Source organism: Bufo gargarizans, chromosome 11 (assembly GCF_014858855.1).
Source record: "Bufo gargarizans isolate SCDJY-AF-19 chromosome 11, ASM1485885v1, whole genome shotgun sequence".
NCBI classification, from domain to species: Eukaryota; Metazoa; Chordata; class Amphibia; order Anura; family Bufonidae; genus Bufo; species Bufo gargarizans.
This window is the reverse complement of record NC_058090.1, coordinates 58,536,098-58,555,267: the sequence shown is the minus strand read 5'-3', so window position 1 is coordinate 58,555,267 and position 19,170 is coordinate 58,536,098. Positions and strand designations below refer to the sequence as shown.

The window sequence follows — 19,170 nt, the reverse complement described above, 5'->3', positions numbered from 1 at the left end:
ATCCACGCTACAAAGACAATGTGCCCACCTTACTTCCTGCACTGGAGCGTGATAGGAAGATGCGCGAGTACAAGCGCACGTTGGTAGACACGCTACTGAGAGCATTCCCAAATGTCACAGGGGAACAAGTGGAAGCCCAAGGCCAAGGCAGAGGAGGAGCAAGAGGTCGCCAAGGCAGCTGTGTCACGGCCAGCTCCTCTGAGGGCAGGGTTAGCATGGCAGAGATGTGGAAAACTTTTGTCAACACGCCACAGCTAACTGCACCACCACCTGATACGCAACGTGTTAGCAGGAGGCAACATTTCACTAACATGGTGGAACAGTACGTGTGCACACCCCTCCACGTACTGACTGATGGTTCGGCCCCATTCAACTTCTGGGTCTCTAAATTGTCCACGTGGCCAGAGCTAGCCTTTTATGCCTTGGAGGTGCTGGCCTGCCCGGCAGCCAGCGTTTTGTCTGAACGTGTATTCAGCACGGCAGGGGGCGTCATTACAGACAAACGCAGCCGCCTGTCTACAGCCAATGTGGACAAGCTGACGTTCATAAAAATGAACCAGGCATGGATCCCACAGGACCTGTCCGTCCCTTGTCCAGATTAGACATTAACTACCTCCCCATAACCATATATTATTGGACTCCAGGGCACTTCCTCATTCAATCCTATTTTTATTTCATTTTACCATTATATTGCGAGGCTACCCAAAGTTGAATGAACCTCTCCTCTGCCTGTGTGCTAGGCCTAAATATATGCCAATGGACTGTTGCAGTGGTGGGTGACGTGAAGCCTCATTCTCTGCTATGACATGCAGACTGATTCTCTGCTGACATGAAGCCAGATCCTCTGTTACGGGAGCTCTCTCCTCTGCCTGGGTGCTGGGCCTAAATTTATGACAATTGACTGTTGCAGTGGTGGGTGACGTGAAGCCTGATTCTCTGCTATGATATGAAGACTGATTCTCTGCTGACATGAAGCCAGATTGTCTGTTACGGGACCTTTCTCCTCTGCCTGGGTTCTGGGCCTAAATTTATGAAAATTGACTGTTGCAGTGGTGGGTGACGTGAAGCCTGATTCTCTGCTATGATATGAAGACTGATTCTCTGCTGACATGAAGCCAGATTGTCTGTTACGGGACCTTTCTCCTCTGCCTGGGTTCTGGGCCTAAATTTATGAAAATTGACTCTTACAGTGGTGGGTGACGTGAAGCCTGATTCTCTGCTATGATATGAAGACTGATTCTCTGCTGACATGAAGCCAGATTCTCTGTTACGGGACCTCTCTCCTCTGCCTGGGTGCTGGGCCTAAATTTATGACAATGGACTGTTGCAGTGGTGGCTGACGTGAAGCCTGATTCTCTGCTATGACATGCAGACTGATTCTCTGCTGTCATGAAGCCAGATTGTCTGTTACGGGACCTCTCTGCTCTGCCTGTGTGCTAGGCCTAAATATATGCCAATGGACTGTTGCAGTGGTGGCTGACGTGAAGCCTCATTCTCTGCTATGACATGCAGACTGATTCTCTGCTGTCATGAAGCCAGATTGTCTGTTACGGGACCTCTCTGCTCTGCCTGTGTGCTAGGCCTAAATATATGCCAATGGACTGTTGCAGTGGTGGGTGACGTGAAGCCTCATTCTCTGCTATGACATGCAGACTGATTCTCTGCTGACATGAAGCCAGATTGTCTGTTACGGGACCTCTCTGCTCTGCCTGTGTGCTAGGCCTAAATATATGCCAATGGACTGTTGCAGTGGTGGGTGACGTGAAGCCTCATTCTCTGCTATGACATGCAGACTGATTCTCTGCTGACATGAAGCCAGATTGTCTGTTACGGGACCTCTCTGCTCTGCCTGTGTGCTAGGCCTAAATATATGCCAATGGACTGTTGCAGTGGTGGGTGACGTGAAGCCTCATTCTCTGCTATGACATGCAGACTGATTCTCTGCTGACATGAAGCCAGATTGTCTGTTACGGGACCTCTCTGCTCTGCCTGTGTGCTAGGCCTAAATATATGCCAATGGACTGTTGCAGTGGTGGGTGACGTGAAGCCTCATTCTCTGCTATGACATGCAGACTGATTCTCTGCTGACATGAAGCCAGATTGTCTGTTACGGGACCTCTCTGCTCTGCCTGTGTGCTAGGCCTAAATATATGCCAATGGACTGTTGCAGTGGTGGGTGACGTGAAGCCTCATTCTCTGCTATGACATGCAGACTGATTCTCTGCTGACATGAAGCCAGATCCTCTGTTACGGGAGCTCTCTCCTCTGCCTGGGTGCTGGGCCTAAATTTATGACAATTGACTGTTGCAGTGGTGGGTGACGTGAAGCCTGATTCTCTGCTATGATATGAAGACTGATTCTCTGCTGACATGAAGCCAGATTGTCTGTTACGGGACCTTTCTCCTCTGCCTGGGTTCTGGGCCTAAATTTATGAAAATTGACTCTTACAGTGGTGGGTGACGTGAAGCCTGATTCTCTGCTATGATATGAAGACTGATTCTCTGCTGACATGAAGCCAGATTCTCTGTTACGGGACCTCTCTCCTCTGCCTGGGTGCTGGGTAGTGTTGAGCGCGAATATTCGAAAAGCAAATTTTTTTCGCGAATATCGCAACTTCGCGATTTCGCGAATATTTCGAATATAGTGCTATATATTCGTAAAAACGAATATTCGTTTTTTGTTTCCCCCCCCCCCCCCACAAAATTACAGTACACATATAATTGATTGTTTCCCAAAGGTCCAACAGCTCAGATCTTACTCACATTGCCTAGAAAGTGATTGAGGCGCGAATCTTCGTAAGGCGATTTTATTAGCGCACATGCGAATATCGGCACGTCCCAGAACAGAGGCAAAGGGCTTTGCATTCATACATTAGTGAATTGAGTTGCGAATCTTCGTAAGGCGATTTTATTAGCGCACATGCGAATATCTACACTTGTCCCAGAACAGAGGCAAAGGGCTTTGCATTCATACATTAGTGATTGAATTGAGCTGCGAATCTTCGTAAGGCGATTTTATTAACGCAAATGCAAATATCTACACTTGTCCCCAGAACAGAGAGGCAAAGGCCTGTGCATTCATATAGTATAGCACCATATTCGCGAATACGTAGAACTTCGTAAAAGTCGATTTACGAATATTCGTATTTTTTATTTTACTTTCCACCTTACAGATTACATTGATCTGTACTCTGTCAACTACTGTCATCACCCCCCACTGTATCTCGATTGATTCCCAAAAGTCTCACATTCCCTAGAAAGTGATTGAGGTGCGAATCTTCGTAAGGCGATTTTATTAGCGCACATGCGAATATCTACACTTGTCCCAGAACAGAGGCAAAGGGCATTGCATTCATACATTAGTGATTGAATTGAGTTGCGAATCTTCGTAAGGCGATTTCATTAGCGCACATGTGAATTTTGCATAGCATATGTATTATGCGATAATTCGAATTATCGCATATGCGAAATAATAACGAATTTGAATAATCGCGAATATTTTACGAATATTCTTTCGAATATTCACAAAATTTCGCGAATTCGAATATGGGACATGCCGCTCAACACTAGTGCTGGGCCTAAATTTATGACAATGGACTGTTGCAGTGGTGGGTGACGTGAAGCCTGATTCTCTGCTATGACATGCAGACTGATTCTCTGCTGACATGAAGCCAGATTGTCTGTTACGGGACCTCTCTCCTCTGCCTGGGTGCTGGGCCTAAATATATGCCAATGGACTGTTGCAGTGGTGGCTGACGTGAAGCCTCATTCTCTGCTATGACATGCAGACTAATTCTCTGCTGACATGAAGACAGATTCTCTGTTACGGGACCTCTCTCCTCTGCCTGGGTGCCGGGGCCTAAATATCTGAGAATGGACTGTTCCAGTGGTGGCTGACGTGAAGCCTCATTCTCTGCTATGACATGCAGACTAATTCTCTGCTGACATGAAGACAGATTCTCTGTTACGGGACCTCCCTCCTCTGCCTGGGTGCTGGGCCTAAATATATGCCAATGGACTGTTGCAGTGGTGGCTGACGTGAAGCCTCATTCTCTGCTATGACATGCAGACTAATTCTCTGCTGACATGAAGACAGATTCTCTGTTACGGGACCTCCCTCCTCTGCCTGGGTGCTGGGCCTAAATATATGCCAATGGACTGTTGCAGTGGTGGCTGACGTGAAGCCTCATTCTCTGCTATGACATGCAGACTGATTCTCTGCTGACATGAAGCCAGATTCTCTGTTACGGGACCTCTCTCCTCTGCCTGTGTGTGTGCTGGGCCTAAATATATGCCAATGGACTGTTGCAGTGGTGGCTGACGTGAAGCCTCATTCTCTGCTATGACATGCAGACTGATTCTCTGCTGACATGAAGCCAGATTCTCTGTTACGGGACCTCTCTCCTCTGCCTGTGTGTGTGCTGGGCCTAAATATATGCCAATGGACTGTTGCAGTGGTGGCTGACGTGAAGCCTCATTCTCTGCTATGACATGCAGACTAATTCTCTGCTGACATGAAGACAGATTCTCTGTTACGGGACCTCCCTCCTCTGCCTGGGTGCTGGGCCTAAATATATGCCAATGGACTGTTGCAGTGGTGGCTGACGTGAAGCCTCATTCTCTGCTATGACATGCAGACTGATTCTCTGCTGACATGAAGCCAGATTCTCTGTTACGGGACCTCTCTCCTCTGCCTGTGTGTGTGCTGGGCCTAAATATATGCCAATGGACTGTTGCAGTGGTGGCTGACGTGAAGCCTCATTCTCTGCTATGACATGCAGACTGATTCTCTGCTGACATGAAGCCAGATTCTCTGTTACGGGACCTCTCTCCTCTGCCTGTGTGTGTGCTGGGCCTAAATATATGCCAATGGACTGTTGCAGTGGTGGCTGACGTGAAGCCTCATTCTCTGCTATGACATGCAGACTAATTCTCTGCTGACATGAAGACAGATTCTCTGTTACGGGACCTCCCTCCTCTGCCTGGGTGCTGGGCCTAAATATATGCCAATGGACTGTTGCAGTGGTGGCTGACGTGAAGCCTCATTCTCTGCTATGACATGCAGACTAATTCTCTGCTGACATGAAGACAGATTCTCTGTTACGGGACCTCTCTCCTCTGCCTGGGTGCCGGGGCCTAAATATCTGAGAATGGACTGTTCCAGTGGTGGGTGACGGGAAGCCAGATTCTCTGCTATGGAACCTCTCTCCAATTGATTTTGGTTAATTTTTATTTATTTAATTTTTATTTTAATTCATTTCCCTATCCACATTTGTTTGCAGGGGATTTACCTACATGTTGCTGCCTTTTGCAGCCCTCTAGCTCTTTCCTGGGCTGTTTTACAGCCTTTTTAGTGCCGAAAAGTTCGGGTCCCCATTGACTTCAATGGGGTTCGGGTTCGGGACGAAGTTCGGATCGGGTTCGGATCCCGAACCCGAACATTTCCGGGATGTTCGGCCGAACTTCTCGAACCCGAACATCCAGGTGTTCGCTCAACTCTAGTCCTGACTACTGTGCCTGGCATCAGCTTGCCTACCGCAAATCAGTACTGCTCTGGAGAGTTGGATTAGACTTTTAAGTTACCCATAGAAAATGTATTTTTATCAGACCACAGTTTTCATCAGACTAAGGCTGGGTTCACACCTGAGCGTTTTACAGCGCGTTCCTACGCGCTGTAAAACGCTCAACAAGGAGAAACCACTGATTCCCTATGGGAATGGTTCACACTTGGGCGTTTTACAGCGCGTACGATCGCGCTATAAAACGCCCGACGCTCCAAAAAGTACATGAGCGACTTTTGGGGCGTTTGTGGCCATAGGACACTGTAGTGAATCACACAAACGCGCGTCAAACGCGCGTTTACTATTACAAAAACGCGCATAAAAATGCGCGTCAAAAACGCGCGTTTGCGCAACGCTCAAGTGTGAACCCAGCCTAAGGGGGCATTCACACGACCGTTTTTGGTCTGCATTTGATCTTCATTTTTTGGGGGGTCCGCAAACAAAGATGCAGACAGCACACACTGTGCTGTCTGCACCCGCAACGCCACAACATTCTTGTGCATTTTGTCATTTCTAACAAAGTGTGGAAAGTACTGATCAGCAAAACGTGGAGCACACACGGCCGGTATCTGTGTTTTCAGGGTCTGCAATTTGAAGACCACAAAACAGATACGTTCTGTGAATGCCTTATGGTCATTGCTGCCAGTTGATGCCAACATTTGTATCTCATCAACATCTGAGTTGTGTAACATCTACCTCAACCATTCTTCCGCCAGGTACATAAGGTCTGCCTATTCTCTGGTCTACCTATGATTGTCTAAAAAGCAAACAATCAAGATCTGTAAATACTAAAGAAATGTACAGAACTTTGTGAGAAAGCATCTGTATTAGGGCTCATTCACACGACTGTAGGCCATCCGTGCCTGCGCTGCGGCCCACAATGCACGGGCACTAGCCGTGTGAAACCCATATTGTGGCGCTGACCCATTGACTTGAATGGGACTGGGATCCGCAATATATGGCCAAAGATAGGACATGTCCTATCTTTTGCTGTGTGGCGACACAGACTCAAAAGCCCAATCCATTCTTCTGCTCTGCACCATCATTTGAGGATTGTGGACGCACTCAAGTCATTTGTGATACGGGATTTACACGGCCAGTGCCTGTATATTGCGGACCCGCTGTCTGTGGTCCGCAATACGGGCACAGACAGCCTACGGTCGTGTAAATGAGCCCTTACATTTTCTTTACACAACCAATCAGCTGGAAAGAAAGTGCTAGCTATCCCAATGCCAGGCAAACTGCTGAGATATGGAACCAGTAGCTGTAATCATTTATATTTCACCGACAATAGTGGATAAAACAATAACGTTTTCTCTTCTTATCTTTTCAGTGGTTCAGGGTTCCGGCACTGAATGCGTTAACTATTGCTCCCCCACACGGCTCACCTGCTGAAATCCTTCTCCGTCTCCAGCTCCTCCTCTCCGTGCCCCAGACGCAGGAGGTGCCGCTCGTCAATATCTAAGGCCATAATCTTCTCAAACAGCTGGTTGAGCGCCTGCAGATGGATAGGGACAGAAGGAGAGAGGTATTTAGAGGCTGCAAGTTGATGTTCTAGGAAAAGGCTGGTGGGGCAGGGTTGGCAAGCGCTGAGAAGAAACTCCAGGCTGAACAGGTCTTGAAGTAATCAGCTAGGTGCCACACACAACAGATGGCACTGGTCACACAACCAGGCGGACAGAGAACATAAACATCTACTCGACATGTACGTAGAGACTGGGAATGCAGGAAGAACACAGCATTACATACATTACTATTCATATTCACATTAACAAAATATTCCTTTCATGAAGCACAAACTTAGCATAACCTGGGATTTTACAAGACAGGAGGCAAGGACTGGATTACATTGTGGCCTGTGAGATTACAAGTCTTCCCTAAAGCAAGCTGTGGTAATCTCACCCCGTAAAGTAAAGTACATTTTACACTTCTCAGAGATCTTTTTCAATTGAGAAACCAGGTGCCTGTCAGGATTCAGTGTACTGTACATGTTCTTCTAGGATATCCTTCATGTTGCCATTACCAAAGCGGCTGATTGACTGAGCAGAAGAGACAGGTCACATGTTGGGATGTTAATAGTTATGAGATTCCTCTCTCTCTCTCTTTCGTTATGTGGTGCATAACTTTTTTTTACAATTTTTTCTCCTTTTCTCATTATTGCAATTTGATTAATCTATTTTTATCATTTATGTCCTGTCATTTACATCAGTAGATTGTGTCTGCAAACAGAAGAGTTGAAGACTTAATATTTCCTGGACTGATCACAGTTGCCTGTGCCTAGACCATCACTGGTATGTCCACATATGCTGCAGTGTAGGAAATAAGTACATGCTTCGACTTCATAAATCCCGCATTGCCATGGCAATTAGATCAAGCTCCCTGCACTTCTAACGTTTAATGGGTACGTGCCCACCCAGTGCAGAATGGGTTGAGCTAGGTGCTTCACTGACGGCATCCAGCCCCATTACTCCATGTAGGCCACTCACGAGGGGCAATGTAAGCACATGTAGCAGCCAGGACCTGCCGTGACTACTGGGGATGTACAGGACCTGCCGTGACTACTGGGGATGTACAGGACCTGCCGTGACTACTGGGGATGTACAGGACCTGCCGTGACTACTGGGGATGTACAGGACCTGCTGTCACCGGTCTCTGTGTTTTCAGCCAACAATACGCTGATCTGCATGGAAGCCCTTAGTGCTTAGGAAACTGGACAAGACAGGAGAACACTGCAGTAACTGAAGGGGAGCTTTGTCTACAGGAGGGGCAACACCTCAAGTAATGTGTAAGTCCTGCTTTACAGTTTGGAATGGCCCCTACAGTGATTTGTTGCTAGGTCTTAACTTTTAAATTGACTACTAGGATGTGTCCAGGCCAGTCATAGCCCCCCAGTCAATCTCTCCGACACTAAACCTAAAGTAAAGTAACATATAGGGGGCTCAGTTGTCTTAACATAAAAAGTTAATGTAAGATTTTTATTCACAAGACAAATGTTAAATAAATGCAAGAAAAGAAGCAAGCTTAAAAGAGAAAATTATAGAAGTGGAGCAGAGATGCAGAGGACACTGAACTTCTGTAAAAACGTTTATTCCTCGTATGGGGAAAAAACGATTCACAAAATCTATACATACAAGGAGGGAATCAAGTAACACAGCCAGATCAGTTAACTGAAGAGGGCTTACTATAGAAAGCACTTCATTTCAAGGCACGTGCAAGCGGGATTTCCAAACATAGCTTTTACACTGAAACATGGGCTCGTGTTGATGGAAAGAAATGAACACAATACATGGCCTAGCAGTGAACAAGGCGAGCGCAGCGGCAGAGAAGCAGGCGAGCGCAGCGGCAGAGAAGCAGGCGAGCGCAGCGGCAGAGAAGCAGGCGAGCGCAGCGGCAGAGAAGCAGGCGAGCGCAGCGGCAGAGAAGCAGGCGAGCGCAGCGGCAGAGAAGCAGGCGAGCGCAGCGGCAGAGAAGCAGGCGAGCGCAGCGGCAGAGAAGCAGGCGAGCGCAGCGGCAGAGAAGCAGGCGAGCGCAGCGGCAGAGAAGCAGGCGAGCGCAGCGGCAGAGAAGCAGGCGAGCGCAGCGGCAGAGAAGCAGGCGAGCGCAGCGGCAGAGAAGCAGGCGAGCGCAGCGGCAGAGAAGCAGGCGAGCGCAGCGGCAGAGAAGCAGGCGAGCGCAGCGGCAGAGAAGCAGGCGAGCGCAGCGGCAGAAAACTTTGCCTCTATCATTTTATTTGCAGGAGGATCAAGCCAATCGCCTCATGCGATTCGTGCAACGTTTCCCAAGGACTACAGAGTCACAAAGAGAGAAACATTGGATTGCAAAAGACAAAGGTGGGTATTCTAGAAACAGATGAGTGCAAAATGAATACCAAAAAAAAGACAGGTCACATTAAAGAGATGCACACCAAACAATGAAAGCATGACATAAAGACACTTCTGTGCCTAGAGGCAAGAGCCATGATAAGGTTGCACAAAAAGGAAGAACCAAAAACTGTCTAAACTGCCAGACAATACCTCAAATGGTCCCAATGCCAGAAGTCCAGGACTTAACATAAGACATGAAAAAGTTCAATACCAAACATCCATATTACAAGCATTACCATCAGAGAGCATAAACTGTAGTGGACCCGGGGTCTGAACTGTTTTGGGGGGGGGGGGGGGGGGGGGGGTTCCTCATCACTTGTGTAACCAGTCACTGGCTTTCAACTATATTATAATTTTTTTCTTATATATACAGATATTTGAACATTTATTTTTTAAATCAATAAAGTGTCTTTGGACAATATTTTTTACTGGTTCATGCGTATCTCCTTTATGTGCTTTGTCTTTTCCCTTTTTTTCTTTAGTAAAATGAGAAAAACTGCAATGTAAAGCACTACTGTGGCTGTGACACCACCTCTGGTGCTTCAAATTACCATATATTGTTGCATACCTACTTTCTATGTGATCAGTGCTTCAAATTACCATATATTGTTGCATACCTACTTTCTATGTCATCAAATATAAATCTATACTCCGATATATAAATTTTTTCCCCCTTTTTTGTATTAAACAAAAAAAACATAATACAAACAAGATAAAAAAAACACCACCTCCACCTTACCTGGTTAGAATGTGTGACGATAAGAGTCCTCTGCTCAGGGTAATTGTGATACAGATTGGAAATGATCTGAACGGCTACGTCCGTTTTCCCTGTCCCAGGAGGTCCAACCACCTTTTCAAAAAGGGAAAATAAAATATCCTGTGAATTTTTTTCAAAAAAAAAACCACACAGTTCGTAGCTGTCACCTGTTTAGGGAACAGTCACCACATTTGCCTGCTATGTATCTGACCTTGTTATATTACTCCCCCTAATGGCACAATATGAATTGCAATTAGTCGATTCGCTCATTCCTTCGGATGAAACATCCGAAGTTGATTTGCATAAAGCTTTGTTCTTATACTGTACGGAGCAGTAGAGTATTAGAATGTATTGGCTCCGGTGAGCCGAAGTTATCGTTTAAGAAGGCAGCGGCGCTCCAGCAGCGCCGTGGCCTTCTCACTGTTTACCGCCGGTCCACTGACGTCACGACTAGTATTAACTAGCGTGGGGGGGGCTAAGCTCCATTCAAACAGCTGATCAGCGGTTGTCCCGGGTGTCTGACGCCCGCCGATCAGAAGCTGATGATCTATCCAGAGGTTAGATCATCAGTTAAATGAAAGTGCAGAACCCCTTTAACTGTGTGAATCGTACTTCACTTTGTGTCGGTCATCTAATAAACCTTATCTCTAAATTACTAGTAGCTCAAAAACACTTATTTAAGCCACATTCTTAAAGATATGTACTGATTTGTACTGAGCTACAATGAGTGTTTATAAGGCCAGAAAGCAGAGATAAGAAGCCTTTGAGCTGTCTGAAAGAACCAGAGTAAAAACACAGCTAATGCTACTAGAGAATCTCAAGGCTGTATAGAGAAAGTGGCTCCAAATTTTAAACAAAGAGCAATTGAAAAAAATATAAAAAAATTTCAGCTCAAAATGAGTACAATGCAATAATAGCCTTTAATGTAATGATAATGCTGCACAAGATTTTCTGCCATGGATTTTATTAAAATCGCAGTGTAAAAATTGGATTTTTGTACTTACCGTAAAATCCTTTTCTCGTTGGATGCATTGGGGGGACACAGCACCATGGGTATATGCACAGCTGCCACTAGGAGGCTGACACTAAAAGAAAAGTGTTGGCTCCAGCCTTATGGGCTATACCCTCTGCTCAGACACTAAACTAACCAGTTTGTTCGAAAGCAGTAGGAGCATAAAACAAAAAAAACTGACGAACAGTGAAGCCAACAAGTCCTAAACCAGAAAGAGGACCATTATCAAAGGGTCCCGGGAAATCCGGAAAACTTGAACAAAGAAAAATAAAAAAATAAACAAGGGTGGAATCTGTGCACCCCAATGCATCCAACGAGAAAAGGATTTTACGGTAAGAACAAAAGTCAATTTTTCTTGTGAATGGCATTGGGGGACACAGCACCAATGGACGTCCCAAAGCAGTCCCAGAGGGTGGGAAAAAACAGCCATCCGAAGAATATAGCACACAGCCGAGCCGCTTGCAGAACCTTGCGACCCAAACTAGCATCAGCAGAGGCCAATTAATGAATATGGTAAAAGGTGTGAGTGAGGCCCAGGTGGCAGCCTTGAAGACCTGGGAAGCAGAGGCTAAATGCTGGACCGACCATGATGTCCCGACCATCCTAGTAGAGTGAGCGGTCAACTGGAAGGAGCGCTCACGACCCCTGGCCACATAGGCTTCCTTGACGGCAGAACTAATTCAACGGGAGATGGTAGCTTTGGATGCTTGTAAACCCTTAGTTGAACCCTCAGGGACAACAAAGAGAGAGAGAGTCAGATCGAAGGAAACACTCCGTTAGCTGGAGATACAGCCGAAGCACCCAAACCACATCCAGACAGTGGAGAGATTGCTCTCTGGGATGAGAGGGGTTGGGACAGAAAGAAGGAAGAACAATCTCCTCATTAATGTAGAAGGAAGAAACCACCTTGGGAAGAAAGGAGGGAACTGGGCGCAGGGCAACCTTGTCCTGGTGAAAAACCAAAAAGGGGGACCGACATGAGAGCGCCGCCAGCTCGAACGCAACTTTAAAGGAGACATATGAAAGGGAGACCTCCTTCAAGGGCTTGAAGGGAGAGGACTGAAGGGCACCCCCTGAAGGAAAGTCTTAACCTGGGAACGAGAAGCCAAGGGCCTTTGGAAAAGGACAGGCAAGGCCGAGACCTGACCTTTTAGGGAGGCCAGGCGGAGACCCTTTTCAAGGCCTGCCTGAAGAAAGGCAAGAATCCTAGGGACGGAAAAAAGGAGAGGGTGAACCTCGCCAGAATCACACCAGGCAAAGTAAGCCTTCCAGGTACAATGGTAAATCCTGCCCGACTGGGGTTTACATGCATGAAGCCTAGTCTGGATGAATGACTCGAAACCTTAGAACCGCGACGTTAACAGCCACACTGTTAAATGAAGCTGAGGTAAACTCGGGTGGAATAGCAGACATTGACATTGCAAAAGAAGGTCGGGACGCAGAGTTGTCTGCGAGTCAGACCTCACGCTCCTGTAATTTGCCCACTGGCCCCTGGTATTGCCCATACGGCACAGGTAGGTGAGTGTTAGGACCAGAGCTACTTGACAAACCTTGGTGGGGTGCTCAGGCTCAGACATGCCCTCCACAGTAGGATATGTTGGCTAATCTCTCAATTGTAACATCAGTTTGAGGGTTTAGTAAGACCGTAGAGTGCACCTGTCTTTGCAAATATTATTACATCTGTGCAGATCACCTGCCAACGGAGGGGAAAAATGGATCTGCCGAGGGAGACGGTTAGCTGGTTCAGCCACCAGCGCAAATCCCGGCAGACCTGAGGGGACAGGCGGATCAGGCGATCGACGCCTGACGGGGACTTGTTCCACCGGGCAAGAATTGAGAGCTGAAGGGCTCGGGTGTGGAATTGGACATAAGGAAATTCCTCGAAGGTGGCAACCATCCAGCCCAGAACGTGCATGCACGCCCTTATGGCCAGAGCAGGTGGCTTGCGAAAGCGGGTCACACCTGACTGGAGAGCCACTACCTTGTCCTGAGGGAGGAACACTCGGCCAAGGCGAGTGTCGAGGCCCATGCCTAGAAATTCCATCCTGTGACTGGGAACCAGGGAGGACTTGGTGTGATTCACGAGCCAGCCGAACTGGGACAGCACGGACAGGGTGATGTGAAGGCTGGACAGGTTGTCCTCCCGGGACAATGCCTTCACCAGAAGACCGTCCAGGTAGGGTATTACGGCAACTCCCCTGGAACGGAGAAGTGCGACCAGAGGAGCCAACACCTTGGTTAAGACCCTCGGGGCAGACGCCAGGCCGAAGGGCAACACCACAAACTGAAAATGCAGAGAACCTACCACGAAGCGAAGGTACCTCTGATGAGACTGAGCTATGGGGACATGCAGATAGGAGTCTCAGATGTCGATGGACGACAAACTTGCCCACCTCGAGGGAAGCAATCACCGATCTGAGGGACTACATCCGAAAATGGCAGACTCTGACAAAATAATTGAGTGCCTTCAGATCCAAAATGGGGCGAAGAGCACCATCCTTCTAGGGAACAGTTAAGAGGTTTGAGTAAAACCCCTGAAAACGTTCCATGGTCAGGACAGAAACTCACCCCGTGCGTGTGAAGGGAACGAATGAAGGGACTGAATGGCCTGAAAAAAAGAGGCCGTCCGGGCGGGGGACCTGGACGGAGACGACTGGAAGAACTGACCCGTGGGAAGAGTGGAGAATTCTATTTTGTACCCGGAGGAACCTACCTCCAGAACCCAGGCGTTGTTCACGGTTGCGCTCCATAGATTCTGAAAAGAGAGCAAAAGACCCCTCACCCGAGGGGGCAACTCAAGCGGGGAAAACCAGTCAGGCAGATAACGGCTTTACAGACTGGGGTTTGGAGGGCTTAGGGCGGGCGTGCCAGGAGGACTTGGCCTTGAAGGAAGGATAAGCAGTTTTTGTCCTGAAGGGAGTAGTCGTCCCGAAAGGAACGAAAACGCTGAGATCGCGATGAAGCCATAGGACTGCGGCAGAGGGAACGGTTCTGGGACAGAAGGGAACTTTTACCACCCGTGGCCTCAGAAATAAGCTCCTCCAAATGTTTCCCAAAAAGCCTACCACCCAGGAATGGGAGAGATATGAGCACCTTTTTCGAGGTGGCATCCGCAGCCCAGGCCCAAAGCCAAACCGTGCAGCGGATGGCAGCAACCCTACGAGAGTGGCATGCCGATTCCAGTGAAGCATCACAAAGGTACATGGAGGCCTGGAGAAGAAGAGAGGCAAGGAGATGGAGCTCCCCCTGAGCAGAATCCAGGGGTAAGGACTGAACAAGCTGTTTGGCCCAGACCACACAGGCCTTAGCCACCCAAGACGTCGCTAAGGAGGGGTGGATAGTGGAACCTGCTGCAACGAATGCAGACTTGGACAAGGAGTCTATCTTCTTGTCCAATTGATCAGACAAGGACGCCACGTCGGCCAAAGGAAGGGTGGTGACCTTAGCAAGTCGGGCCACTTGTGCATCTAGCCTGGGAGGGACAGACCACATAGTAATTGAGTCCTCAGAAAAGGGGAAGAGGACACCCGAACCCTTGGCGGGCTGAAGACGCCTATCCGAGCGATGCCAGGAGTGCGTCCAGATCCGCATGGTTAGAGAAAACCAAAGCGGGGAGCCCGGAACGGCAGAATGAAACGGATTCCTGAGCTGAGGAGGAGGGGTCTTCGTGCACATGTAGAACGTCCCTGACTGACCTGATGAGATCCTGCATGGCCGCAGACAGGGCAGTGCTCTGCTCTGATCCAGAATCAGAGTCAGAGGAGTCCCCCGAGGTGGCGGAAGGTGCAGCAGGGGAGGATTTGTCGCCAGCCTCAGACCTGTTCTGGGAATGACCCGAGGATGCCAAGAAGGAGCGGGACATAATTGTGACAACCCGACGTAGTTTGTGGGAACTAGTGTCAGAACGTGAGCGTGCCCCATCCGCGGAGGAGTCCCTGGGAGGGGCAGAGGCGGCTGCAATTTGGACAGGCAAGCGGTCCAGCGACTCAACCATGGATTGGGAGAGTCGGGCGAGCTTCCAATAGGGAAGAAGACCATTCAGGAGGAACAGACACAGAAGGGGTGGGCATCCTGAGAAGGTCTGAGGGAAAGGCACTGCGCACAAACGGGCTCAGGCTGGTCGCAAGGCAACTTTTTATTACAGCGGGCGCACGCATGATACGCAACAACCCCATGGGGGGGCTGGCAGTCTCCTCTGGAAGAGGACATAAGGGCTGAGTGAGAGCCTGAAAAAAATAAAAAAGGAGCCAGGCAAACTCCGCCCCCCAAGCAAAAGTCAGTTCTAAACTGGGATAGAAGGAGAAAGAGACCCCTCTCAGTAACCAAGAGAAGCGGGGAGGGGCCAAGAAAAAGCACGTGAAGCGAGGGGGCACGGGAGGATGCGGCCTAGGCTAGGTAAAAGCCGGGGTCTCGATTAATGGAGCGGCCCGGGAAAAGAGCGCCATCGGCGGGACAGAACCGCGGGAGACCAGCGGCCCTCCTGGGCCAGGTTAAGCTAACAGTGCTGGGTTATAATCCAGGAACTTCTGGATTGCAGGAAAACACTTTAACCTGGGGAGCCACAGACCATGCTAGAAGCAGGGGAAAAACAAGGGGAAAAGGGGGGACCTCTCAGGCCCCCCGACTAAGGTGCTCCCACCTCCTGGCAAAAGAGGGGAATTAATTCTAAATCCATGGGACAGGTACTCAGGGAGAATACTCACCGTCCAACATCTTCAGGCGCCGCAAGGTCACCCCTTCGGCAAACTCGCACATATGTGGGATTACTGGCATGTAATAGGGGGCTGGTGACCGGCGAGGTACTGAGAGTACACGCCCGCAGGGGGTGCAACTAAAGTGGATATCCACTATGGAGCCCCATCCTGCAGCAGGCAGAGACCTGCAGGAGAAGAAAAAATAATAAAATAAAAAACAAAAAGCAGCAAGACCTGCAAAAAAACAGAACAGGTCAAGTCTGCCTCCTACGGACACTAGACTAAAACTGGTTAGTTTAGTGTCTGAGCAGAGGGTATAGCCCATCGGAGCCAACACTTTTCTTTTCTAGAGTCAAGTGGCAAGCTGGGCATATACCCATGGTGCTGTGTCCCCCAATGCCATTCACGAGAAATATGGTACTCCATAGAGAACAAATAGCGTGGCAGTGAGCATTCTTGCTTGCCACTCCATTCATCTGGAGGGTCTCAGGAACCAATTATTGGTGATCTCTGGGTTCCCCAACGGTTTAACCCCCACCAATCAGATAGTTACTCCCTATACCAAGGATGAGGATATATTTATATCTTGAAATAACCCCTTTAATGAACTGCTGACATTATGGTTAAGGGTTATAGTTGTACGTAGCTAAATGTTGCTTCTCACCATGGTAAGTCCAGGTTGCATTCCGGCACGAATAGCTTCCGTCTGTGTTGCAGTGAACTGGATGGTATTCCTAAAAATAGAACATATTGATGTCATACACATCAGTAAAACTGCAGAAGAACAAAGTAATGTGACTAAAATACCACATTGATGCTTCATACACAAATAAAAGGGACAATATGTCACTGATTGAAGAAAATCTAGAAATTTAGCTTTTTCCTCTTTGCCAAAGTGCTCAGAATTAGCCAGTATGTACACTTAATTTTGTGCATTAGCAAAATAATTTTTAATCGGATCATAATAATACTTCTAATGAGCAGTTACCGCTTAGGCTGGTTGTATGGGTAGGGCCCACGGTTGGGAATAACATGAGGCTCCACAATCAATGTGAGTGGCTCATCTTGGGAGGCTCCTTCATCACTGTCCTCTTTTCGTTTTTTACCTTTGCCCCCGTAGACAGGAAAAGTAATCCTAGGGTATAAGAAGGTTATAAAAAAATATTAGGGCACGCTCAACCCATACAAAGGTCAGCATTATTCAGTCACTTTTAGAAGATAAATTGTTACCTGAAAGGGGCCTTGTGCAAGGATGGGTCTTCTACAGTGACCTTCACCTTATACCCAGGAAAACAAGCCTTCAGGTGGTCAAGACTCAGAAAGGTATCATTGAAATTCAACGTCTGGATCTGATTTGGCATTTTCGAGTAGTGTGCACTGCTGGGATCACCATATCCCAAAATAATATCGTGAAGCCAGTCAGGCACCACACACTCTGTGTTCATGAGCTTCCTGATGGTCTCCAGGACGGCCTGCAAAGATGAATTTAAATTAAGAAACAACATTTAAAGTAATGGTCGCAATTCACTGCAAACTATAAAACTTTGTTTTTTGTATTTCTATGGCTCTGTTCACATTCTCATGATGGGTGGTGACCCCAGCAGTCCAATCCTGTGGATCAGACACATATTCCTAGGGCCTAAATTGTCTTAACGGGACAACCTATTAAATCATGTTAAGCATCAACAACCACAAAATAATATTTCTAGACTAGGGCCATGGACAAGTAGGAAATTAAATTTGTGGACTGACCACTGTGGAAATTGGTTACAAGAAATACGTGGATGCTGTCATTTCTGCAAACAGGTAGTTGCTAAATATTAAACCGCACAACTGCTGGGTGTTAGACAGCGGATGTGGATCCGCTGTGTCATTTGAACAGATCTGACTGGAGTTTCTCCTAAGTAGCCCCTCTGGTCTTCAACCTTTAACCCCTGTAAAAGGATCTGGACTCTGCTGCAGAGGAACCACCAGGCTGTTACCTCTGGGAGTAGTCTCTGTTCAAGTGACTACTGAACCACAGGGGTCAAGAGACACCAATGCAGAGCACCAAGGGATCAAGCAAAACAAAGTCAGGGACAGGCTGAGGTCAGGACAGGCAGAGTTTGTGCAATCTAATAAAAAGTTCCAGGTCATGGCAGGCAGTGGTCAGGTCGGGAAGTGAAGGGTAAAATCTAAAAGACACTGGAGCAGGACACTAGATTACTAGAACTTATTGCTCAGGCACACATCCACAGGGAAAGGTGCCTAAAATACCTTAGGTTGGCCAGCCACAGGCTGGGGAAGATTAAAAGTGTGCAGACCCTTTAAGAGCTGGAGAGAGCATGTGCACACTTACCCTATGAGCAGTCAGAGACCGTAGCGGCAAGAAGCAGGCCTCAGTCTGTGTGAAAGGACATCAGCACTACTCCAGAGGCAGGGAGGAGGAACACTGGCAAGTCTTGACCTCCTGGAGCAATGGAGCGCGCAAGAAAAGCGGCAGCCACACCAACTGGGTGTAGCAGTAGGTACAGACCACTGCCATGACACTGGGCAACCAAAGCACAGCCATAAGGCAGTCCAGCCTGCAGTGTTACAACAAATTGTCACAGTTTTCAAATTAAAATGTTCAAGAGGTCATTTCAGTTTTAATTTTATATTTAATTTATTTGCATATAGGATAGAAAATCATTCAATTTTCTAATACTGAGTAACTGAACCCGGGCATCAGTCATGTGACGTATTATGGTGAAAAGGTTGCGCATTTTCAAGCACTTGGTTTGGGAGGTTAAAGCTTCCCCGAAAGAAGGCAATATTAATTATCATCTCCTGGTCAGGGAGGTATTTTGGATACTCACATTAGATACGCGTCTCGAGCAGGAGTAACTTTCACTGGGGGGTCAGCAGCCTCTGTCACACTGGCTGTTGTGGAACTGCAACTCCTAGCATGTGCCATGAACCTCTATGCAAATTTCAAAAACAGCCAAGCAAGTGTGCATACTGGTGGTTGTAGTTTTGCAGCAGCTGGAGTGCTGTAGGTTGCTGAACCCAGCTTTATAATATAGCAACTATATTTATATAATATTATATATACAGTACAGACCAAAAGTTTGGACACACCTTATCATTCAAAGAGTTTTCTTTATTTTCATGACTATGAAAATTGTAGATTCACACTGAAGGCATCAAAACTATGAATTAACACATGTGGAATTATATACATAACAAAAAAGTGTGAAACAACTGAAAATATGTCATATTTTAGGTTCTTCAAAGTAGCCACCTTTTGCTTTGATTACTGCTTT

The 19,170-nt window shown here is 47.6% G+C and overlaps 1 protein-coding gene across 1 annotated transcript in view; it reads right to left on the bottom strand.

Moving 5' to 3' along the window:
* AQR (aquarius intron-binding spliceosomal factor) overlaps positions 1 to 19,170 on the bottom strand; it is a 152,103-nt gene that overhangs the window by 49,013 nt on the left and 83,920 nt on the right. Inside the window, 5 exon segments of the mRNA XM_044271905.1 lie at positions 6,949 to 7,058; positions 10,163 to 10,273; positions 16,551 to 16,620; positions 16,875 to 17,021; positions 17,117 to 17,358. Coding sequence (XP_044127840.1) covers positions 6,949 to 7,058; positions 10,163 to 10,273; positions 16,551 to 16,620; positions 16,875 to 17,021; positions 17,117 to 17,358 — 680 coding nt within the window.